The sequence below is a fragment of the Nanorana parkeri genome, unplaced genomic scaffold (assembly GCF_000935625.1).
Source record: "Nanorana parkeri isolate BGI_ZX_2015 unplaced genomic scaffold, ASM93562v1 scaffold927, whole genome shotgun sequence".
NCBI classification, from domain to species: Eukaryota; Metazoa; Chordata; class Amphibia; order Anura; family Dicroglossidae; genus Nanorana; species Nanorana parkeri.
The window spans coordinates 342,804-353,517 of NW_017307195.1; the positions used below are offsets into that span (position 1 = coordinate 342,804).

General features: G+C 38.0%; 1 protein-coding gene across 1 annotated transcript in view; it reads right to left on the reverse strand.

Moving 5' to 3' along the window:
- Window positions 1–1,523: 1,523 nt before the first annotated feature.
- The window catches only part of DUSP3 (dual specificity phosphatase 3), a 133,156-nt gene continuing 123,965 nt past the window's right edge, over window positions 1,524–10,714 (reverse strand). The window contains exon 3 of the mRNA XM_018566238.1: window positions 1,524–2,046. Within this exon, the coding sequence (XP_018421740.1) occupies window positions 1,841–2,046 (206 nt within the window). The 3' untranslated portion in view covers window positions 1,524–1,840. The remainder of the gene's footprint in view (window positions 2,047–10,714) is intronic.

Here is a 10,714-nt window from a genome sequence, read left to right on the forward strand (position 1 = left end):
CCTCACTTCCAGCTTTTATATTTTTACCTAACCATTCCTCACTTCCAGCTTTTATATTCTTACCTAACCATTCCTCACTTCCAGCTTTTATATTTTACCCTAACATATTATACATCTTCCTTTATAGGACAGATAGCTTTAATTTGGCACCAGACTTGGAACAAACATATATTTTTACTTCCTAGTTTATGGCTAGAAACAAATTTGGAAAAATAAAATAAAAACATGTAATTCACTAACCCTAAGCTATTTACCCCAAATGTAACTGGCAAAGCCTTATGACTGTATAGATTTCACATAAGTACGATCTTTATGTAATATTTTGTGATGGTAATGCTTAAAGTCAAAGTTTATCTTTTAATTTTAGAAGACCGTTTTCACATAAATTGTTGCAATAAGATCAGAAACAATTAAAACAAAACTTCTGAGCATTAAAGAAAGCATAAAAGTGGAATGTAAAAATCAAACATGAATAGGATTCCTAAAATTCCCATTACAGTTTTATTACATTTATAAACCATATCAGTTTTGAGGCCAGCAATAAGGCAGTTCTTTATACTTACTATTAAATGTGTTGATACATAGACCCCAAACATAATGTACTCAGAAAGTTAAAACAGGAACAGTTAATTTATAAAACAGAATGGCTTTAAACAAAGCAGTGCTAGAAAGAATGAGTCATGCTGATTACAGTAGATCTTGGTGAAAGAGATGAAGGGCAGTCCATTATGATTTTGTTTGTATATAATTGCTGTTTGGGTAAGTAGTGCACTTAACAAAACATAAACCAAACTAAAAAGGATTGTTCAACTGGACTTTAAAAAGTATACAGCTAAGTGTATTTGGCAACTCAGTTACAAAAGGACGAACAACACTAAGCCACTAGGAAAAACCTAACTAAATCATTTTATATTTGTTGCTTTTAGTTAAAGTGAGCCTATCATCCACACCCAGTGGAGGTAGCCATTTTTTGCATTTCTAATTTTCCGGAACTAGTAAAATTATTGAGGTGTGAGTTTGTGAAAGAGTCCACATAGACAATAATAAGTCCACTGCTTACTTTGAAAATCTTATTCTTAATAGACAGCCAGTTCTTGTATCTTTTGTACTCCATATAGTATATCTAGCTTACCCTACAGACTTTAGACTATACTTTCTAAGTCTACTATTACAGTATTTCCTTACGATGTCTTAAATCATGCAACATTCACCTCAGCACTACCGATAAACACCTACCCTATTTTTCCTCAGTGACCAAAACAGCAAACTGTCAAAACGATGGTCTACTTACCCCCATTATTTGCTAGAGAGACAATAAAGAACCAACCGACTTCTTATTTCCCCATCATGTCCAAACACCATGCACAGACACATACCTGAACTCTACTGACTAAACAACTACCCTACATTTCCTCAGTGACTAAAACATGAGATTGCCGGATAAATGGTCTATGAAGTTTAATTAAACCGAGCAGGAGATGGACAGAGAGTAAAGGACTGATATATAAAGGAGATCTCTGCATTTAGTTTCAGAAGACCGCTCAGGCACTTGTCATTTCTAATATTCACCAATTTTAAAACTTCAGTTGGATGACAATTTAATATAAACAGGAAATATTCAATTACACGCATCTGTCTATATGATTAGGGCATATGTTTATGCAAATTCAAATGCATGTTTATTAGCTCGGAGTTGTCTTTAGGCTACAATCCCATGTACATACACTCACCCTACAAAATGGCCACCTCCTCTGTATGCAGGTTATGGTGTCTACGTTAAAAACCCTGCTATGGGAATACATTGTACTTATAGCACTAATATGGTAGTTCTGGGGTGGTATTAACTCTTGACCTTTCCCTCTGACACAAGCTTTTCATTGAGCTGGCAAAGCTGTTTCAGAAAACCATCATTAGGTCCAATCTCCCTCTTCTGCCTGACTGTGGCAACAGCTGTTTTTACATCCATCTTGTGACGTAACATGAGGTAAGCTATGACCAATGTGGGAGAACGGCTGTAACCCTCACGGCAGTGGACAAAGACCCGACCTGAAAGATGAAAAACAAGGAGAAAAATGTTATGTAAGAAAGTTTGTATGAACATAGAAAGGATTCCAATGAAAACAAATGACAATGTACCATTCTGAAATACGTGATTCATCTTTTACAGTATGCTTTCAGCAATGGCAGCAGTGGGGATCAGGGGGAAAACAGGCTATAGGACACAGTCTTATGATAACAAAATCTACTTAATTTGTGTCACAGCAGCAAAATCTAGAACAAAAAGGTTTTAATTTCAGCAAAAGGGCAAAGCAGCAAACAAGTCTAAACAGCCCTGTGCTTATCAACTTGCTTTCCAAGTCGCTCAATTCCCCTGCTTGGTAGAAGTTACAAAAAACCTTGAGTAGGGTATACACGGTGCGAATGTCGGGCGATTCTTGATGAACCGGCAGAAATTCCCACAGTGGGTGCTGCTGTCGGCACCCCTCCTGCCTGGCATCCCTCAATCAGCTGATCAAAGGAGGAGGTTGGAAAATTCTCAGCCGAACGGAGCTTGCAGCCAATCCGGGTATTCTGACAGCGTCCTGCAGTCACTATCAGAATACAATGAAGACAGCGGGGGATTAATCCATCCAAGTTTGTAAGCATTGATAGAGGAATCTGTTATATTTTCTTTGTTTAACCACAGGTTGAATGAAGAAAGTATAACCGTGTTTACCCAACTCTACTCCTCTCTGTCTCCATTCACTCACCCCATAGTTCTCCTTTAACCCTTCCCTACACTATGATAAAAAAAGTTTGGATAATTATACACGTTAACACACGTTTAGGTAGTTGTATGCATTCACTTTTAAAGTGTCAGTCCAACCAAAAGAGATATTTCATTTTTTGGTAGATGCTGAAGAGCTAAACCAATATACTCATGTCAAATGGTTTTATCTTCTTTTTATACATTCTGCTTGGCACTGAGTTCTTCTACTGATAAAAGTACTGACAAGTCTTTCCCCCAACTGTATTGCACTGAATCTATACAGATTCATATTTTGGCATATTTTGAAGGGCACCATTAGTTTTATACTACAAGGAAAAATTAGTAACTAAAAGCTGAGCAAGTCCGTTCCTTATATGTTGTGATGGGCTGTGATATAGCTAGTCAAAAGTAATTCTCTCTCCAATATTCGATTAAAACATATCTGCCATTGGTAATCTGAGTCCAAACAATAGAAAGTTTTCTCCCATCCTACTATAATTTTTTTTTTTATTAGCTCCCCTCACTTCTTGCCCTGGTGACAACCAGGACAGCAAGCAAGGGAAAACTTTCAGAATCAAGTACAGACAGTAAAAACTGACAGGGAGTTCTACTTCTTCCACGTGCTTTCCAAAAACACAAACGTTTTGGCGGTAGATACACACTTTAAAAAGAATACTAAATAACTGGTTGACCGAGGAAACAGTACTTTAGAAAAACCAAGTCTAACAATTCCTATCAAATATGACATAAGCTATGTAAAATATTAACCTTGATGCAACTTCTTCTTATTCATGTCCTACAGTACTTACTCGCTGATTTTAAAGTGAACCTTTCCTTTAATAATTTGTCAATAACCTAGAACAAGTATGAAAATCAAGAATTGTGACTTTGCTCTGACATTTGTGTGTACTTGTTCCAGAACCAAAAATGTGATGTATGGCAGCTTATTAGTCCTTAGATGTGGTGGCTGCATTAGTTTTCTTTTTATAGGCCTTTTTCTTTTATACAACTCCTGTCCCTGGATGGCTATACTTAATCCTCAACTCTGGGAGGGAGTCATGGTTGTAACCCAGGTTGAATGTTTGCCTTTTTAAACAAAATCTCTTTTGTTTAAAAAGGGATGCGAAAATTAGTTGTCTACAGAAGGAAGATAATTGGGGTTCATTGAGGGACACAAGATTCAGAATCAGACGGGTTATACTGCTGACTACAGAAGGATTTGGACACTGGCAAACAAAAACGAAAAAACAACAGTGACAAGCATTTTAAAACCCCTTCTACTCCCAGCATGCCTCAGTTTTGTAATAAAGCAGTACCAACAGCAATAATCATATGCAAGAAACCTCAATGAGCACCAAGAAAAGGATTTTATGTTCTTCCTGAAGGTATTCTTGTTTATTGGGGGACACCGAATTCAGAGACAATCACTCACAGACTGAGTGCACCTTGACAGGAAAAGGTGGTAACCAGTTCTTAAGACCATAAGCTTTAACCCCTTCGTGACGGGAGACGTACACTGTACGTCCAGCCACAAAGGGACCAAATGACTCGTCACGTACACTGTACGTGACGAGTTATTTGCTGCACTAGAAGGCTGCTAACCGCTGAGAATCAGCGGTTACCTTTCAGTAATAGATGTCTAACTATCTAGAGATCCATTACTGAAAGGGTTAACCTTTTTCAGACACCCGATACCTTAATATCGGGTGTCTGAGAGTCACAGCAAAGCGGACACACATGTCGGCTTTTGCCGGCATTCTGACAGCTCGTATAGATCGAGAGATATCTCTCTCAAGCTATACTGGCTTTTTTTTTTTTTATCTTTTGACTTTCAAGAATAGATACAAAATGTTATGTATTAGACACATAATGTATCTATTCTTGAAAGTAGAATGTTTAAGTTTTCTGAAACATTCACTGACAGCTGAATCCTGAACTGCTGCAGGATCAGTGTCACTAACTTATTATCGGCTGTTCTGAAGTTTGAAGCAGCCTGATAATAAAAAAAATGTATTAATTTATCAAGCAGTAATAGTGAGATTAATTCACAATGACTGCCTGATATAATTAAATAAATAAAATTTGTAAGTATAAAAAAAGTGAAAAGTGTAAATAAATAAAAAAAAATAGTGAAAAGTGTAAAAAAATTAAAAATAAGGGACAAATAAATGAATGTATGTATTGCATGTTTTTTTTAGCTGTGCTGGTTTTGTTAAAAAAAAAAATATTACAAATCAAAACTGGGAAAAAAGGTTTTTTTTTACGTTTTTTCCCCTTTTTTAATTTGTATTTGTCCTAAGTGAGGCGTTAGACACACATATGTGATATAAATATATAGCCCTATCTGTCCTCTAAAAAACAATATATAATATGTGTGGGTGCACTTTGTAAGAAAGTATATTACTGACGTGGAAGAATCACACAGCAAAAATGTCAAAAGTGTGTCAGTCATTTACGAACAGAAACCAAAAACAAGCTCAGTCATGAAGGGGTTAATAATGATCTGTCTAAGCCCCCGAAAATTAGTGGAACAAGAAGCTGGTTCTCTTCTGCGGGAACCATCAATGATGATAATAAAAGAGTCAGTCTTACTAATGGAAGCAGTGGATGTGAGGTAGACACACACTGCTCATACTATAGTTCATCCAGACAATGAAGAGAAGCCTCCTTTTAGGCTGCATTCACATCGGTTACTGTGCTACAACACACAGCTGCCAGTGTGTGTTAGCAGTCGTTCATTTCTTCTCTTCATATTCTTTCTGTGCCCATCTGTGACAAGACAAATTGCCTTCTCTTGCGTTGGGGTTGCACTGGAAAAAACAGCCAGCACAGCCCCAATGCATTCAGTGTGACTCAAGCTTAAATGTAGTAGTGCTGGAAAGAGGAATGGCAGCAAAATGCCCTGGTCGAAGGGGATGGAAGGAGGCTCTAGGCCAGGGGTGCATACAATTTTTGTATTAAGATCTACTTTTCAAATGACGAGCTACATGAAATCTACCAATGAAAAAAAAAACCTCCCTCGCTCTCTCTCTCGCTCTCCTGGCTGTCTCTCCTCGCTCTCCTGGCTGTCTCTCCTCGCTCTCCTGGCTGACATTCCTAGTTTTCTCTCTTGGCTGTCTCTCTTCGCTCTCTTGGCTGTCTCTCTTCGCTCTCTTGGCTGTCCTTGCTCTCTCCCCTGGCTGTCTCTCCTTGCTCTCTCCTGTCTGTCTCTCCCGGCTCTCTCTCCTGGCTCACCTTGCTGTATTTTGCAAACAGTGTAGTGCAACAGGCTGTGTAAACTAATATTCTTTGAAGTAATACATAGCACTTCAACCACCAGTATCCACCCAGAAAGGTGTCAGGGAGCTTGGCTCAGCAGACTCAGGCTAATAGGTAATCATGTGTGCACAGCTAAATAAATATACCAAAATGGAATAAAGGGGCCACCATTCACACTTTGAGAGCTACCGGTAGATCACGATCTACCTAATGGGCCCCTTTGCTCTAGGCCTTAAAACAATCTTGTGTATGACCAGAAAAGGTTTTTTACAGCACAAAGCCACAAGTTCAGACACATGCCTCACAGAGGTGATGACAACAAGGAAAGTGACCTTGTGAGTAAGAATGGAAAGGTAAATATTCCTAATAGGTTCAAAAGCAGAGAACCAAATTCAAATCCTGATGATGGGTCAATGCATAAGGGGAGGCATATGCAAGACACCCTGTACAAAGGTCCTATTCAAAGAATGGAAGGTTATGAGTCTTTTGAACAAGATCGCAAGTGCTGAGATTTGCCCCTGATGGTACTAAGGGCTAAATGCTGATCCAGACCTGATTACAAAAATTTCAGAATATATCCCACAGAATATTTTCTGGAATAAAAGATTCTGTTCTTTCACCAAGCGAAGTATCCACTGCTTTTCCCAGAAGATCTCTACACCTAGGGACAAACCTGTACAGTTTGTTGTTGAACCTGGAGGAGATCCACATCCATTGCCTCCCAACTGTGGCACAGGTTCTGGAACACTTCTGGGTATATGTCCTATTCCTCCAGATCCTGCTGGCTGAGGAAGTCTACCAGCTTAATTTTCAAACCGGATATAGTTAAATTTTATTTTAAAGTATGAAATTTGGCAAGCGGCCCCCATGGGAGAAAAAAAAATTGTCGAGTGGTACCCGAGTGAATTGAGTTTGAGACCCCTGGTCTAGGGGATAAGTCTAATATAATGCGCAAGTTTCAAATCATGCAACTGCTCCATGAGCACGTTTTGTATTTGGCCACACCTTTACAATGTGATATTTATACAGGTGTGGACAAATTTGTTGGTGCCTTTCCAGCTCAATTTAAAACTGATTCATTCCTCCTGAAAAGTGATGACATTTAAGGCTGTTGTCTCATGTATACCTGCAAGCGTTTGGTATGTCAGAGAGTAAAGCAAAGAAGTGTAAAAAGGATAATTTATTCCTTATGGTACAAATATATTCTAAAATGGTCTGGACAAATTCGTTGTTAGCCCTAGAAAATATTATAAATAATTAGATCATAGTGACATTTCAAACAAACTATTTTCAGTAATTAGTATCACATATGTAAACAATCTTGTAATCGGTCAGCCTATTTAAATGGAGAAGAGTAGTCACTATTTGGTAACATTGTGTACACCACACTAAACATAGACCAGAAAAAGTCTGGTAGTCTGTTCTCTCTTTTTGGGAGGGAAGCTACTCTGCACAAGTGAGGGCATTAGGATAGCCTACAGAGACAAATTCTGGTGAGTACATTAAAGCGGCTGATCTTAATGCTTGTGTGGTCTGGTAATGTTTCATTTGAATGTAGGCATTGAGGTACAGTCATTATTTTTGCCTAATGAACACTGAGGGGAGTTGATCATATCTGGAGCAGTTGTGCATGGCAACCAATCAGCTTCTCTTTCATTTTCAAATCTTAACTCAACAAACTGGAGAGATACATTGATTGGTTGCCACAGCTGTTTCAGATTTTGCCTGATCCAGTTTTGGTAAATTTCCCCCACTATGTTTGCAGTGTTAAGTCCACTCGCTAGGTTTGTCCGCTAGGTTGCATATAGTATATTACTTTGGGCTGTGTGTTGAATAATTAATGTACCTAAAGCACACTGCTCAGTGTGGATTGCTTATGGCTCGGTTACTTTTTTGGTGCAGAGCCTCTCCCAGGCCTACATAGTTGCTGAGACCATGGTGCCTATGTAGCCTCATCTGGCTCAGTGCATGCATGGGGTGTTTTGAAAGACAAATCAACCAGTGAGGCGAGGACCAAGCACTGCACACACAGGAATAGGGTTTAATAATGGTCAACATTATTCATTCCACTTCATGTGAACCCAGACTGCCATGGACCCACCCCTTGTGAGGACTATCATCATGCAGTATGGGCTTACAGTACTCATGGACTCTGGACTGACTCACGAGTCATTATGTAAGCACCCTTTAGTCAAGGAGGTAGTATCACCTACTGCTGCCACTGAAGATGTAGGAGGACCTGTGACATCACTGGATAGGCCTGAAACTGCAGGATAACATCTATGTATAGAGTATTAACAATCCTGGGGGTCTCGGAGGTGGAAGATGATGGGGGAGGGTGATGGTGAAGCTACATTTCAACTTTAAGATAGTGTTAAATCACATGAATGTGCATCAAAGTCAGGGAGCTCACACTCACAAAGTATGTAAAGACATCCTGTTTTATAAATACATGTGTTGCATAAACAAAAAATCTCAAAAGGCACATTTTACATTTCCCTCACAATCCTTCCCTGCATTTCAATATAGCTATCTAGCATTGCAAGTTATGACTTGTCTTGATATCAGAAAATTAATCCATACTCTAGAACCTGATCACAAAGTGAGGGAAACACAAAGGTTATATCGCTACAAATTGCAAAGGCAGCAGTAAACAGAGTAAATCGACCTGTCAAGCCTGGAATTTATTTACTGCTGATGTTCACACTTTGCTGAAGAGAAAATAGAGCAGGAAAAGAGAAAATAGAGCAGGAAAAGAACCAAAATCTACAAGATCAGTGTTCTGCCAATGAAGATAACGGCATGAGGTCGTCTCTGCATTGGAATTGTTGTGCATTTGATATTATGGCTATTTGCTAATGTTTATTTAACGTGACAATTAGGTTTTCGTTCAACAGATATATAACCACTTTCCAAATGGCATTTGAGTAGCACAAAAGTGATGTCTCAACTTGTTACTGCCACAGAGGAAATGCACATCAAAACGATGGAATGAATTAGAATAATTTAGGAGATAGTTTAATCTATTTTATTATGATCTGCTAATAAGGATTCTTGGAGAATGAATGGCAATCAAGCCTTGGCTTTTTCTTCCATATAAAAGTACAGGAGTGTTTACTTTAGTAGTCACAGAGGTCCACCCAAAATGTAATTTTATATTCTGGGTGGATGCTGTGTGTTACAGAACACAACAACTATTTATATATCATTAGGAAAAAGTTGGTAAGGTATTTTTGCTAAAGTTCAGGACCTCTCTTGTGATTTGCTTGTAACTAATCAAGGTTGTCCTGCATGGATGCTATGAGAGGAGGTAACTTAAAGGATCATTATGCAAAACCTACAGCAGCAGGACACCTTAAATGTTCCCAGAGTATTTTAAACATCCAGTGTGTAATTTTACACTTTGAGATCCACCCAATACATAAATATCAGCTTGGGTGGATTGAGGGCCCTTTCATACCAGATGCATTGGGTTGCCCAGTTCAGTCCCAACACATAGACAATGCAATTTACTTTGTTGCCTATGAAGTCAGTTCACACTGCTGTCCTTGGAAGAACCGAACACCTATGAAATGTTGTTTTACAAATGACAATGTCAAGTTACAAAACAGGTAAACAACGTGATGCACGGAAATTGGCACAGTGCCCCACTTCCCAAACGTGCACACCACCAGATGCACGATAGTGCAAGCTGCTACTGTGAACAGACCCTTAGCCTTTAACTCATGACTGAGCTTTTTTTCAGTTTCTGTTCGTTAATGACTGACGCACTTTTTTGCTGTGTGATTCTTCCATGGCAGTAATATACTTTCTTACTAAGTGCACCCACACATTTTATATATTGTTTTTTTAGAGGACAGATAGGGCTATATGATTATATTAAATATGTGTGCCTAACGCCTCACTTAGGATAAATAAAATATTAAAAAATTTGGAAAAAATTAAAAGAAAACACTTTCCCCCCAGTTTTATTGTTCTTTTTTTGAAAAATAGCACAGCTAAAAAAAATGCATAAAAATGAATTCATTTATTTGTCCTTTATTTGTAAACACCTCACATCCCTAGAATTTCAGAATTTTTTTGTAATTCTTAGCCTAAAACTAAAAGCTAACATTTTATATTTTTCTCTAAAAGCTAATAGTAGTTAGGTGGCATACAATATCGCTGTCACTAACTGTCACACTTAGTGACAGTGACATACTTTAACCCTTTCGCTGCCAAGCCCTCCGGAACATTTTTCAAATCAGCTGGCCAAGCCATTTTTGAATTTTCTGCAATTTTTTCCTATTGATTTGATTTTCAACTGCTGCGTTGCTAGCGTTTGTAAAAGACCCCCCAAACCATATATTTTCTGAAAGCGCAGGCCCGGTAGAATAAAAAGATGGTGATACTAAATTTGTAGGCCCTGCGATAATTGCGCAAATGTTTCTCAAATTAATATTAAACCGATAAAAATACACAATTCAATTGTTAAAACACACCAAAATCAGTATCCGTGCACAAAAAAAAATATTTTTTGACTAAATCTAAAAGATAAAACTGTATTGAGTTAATAAATAACAAATATTAGCAAATTTGTAATTGCGCCTTTTTGCGAAAAGGTAAAAAAATGAAGGTATGCAAAACTGTAAATAATCGACTTATGTAAAAAATTGTTTTGGTGTTTGTGTTGTGATAAAATGATACAGGTGTATATTTAATTGCAAC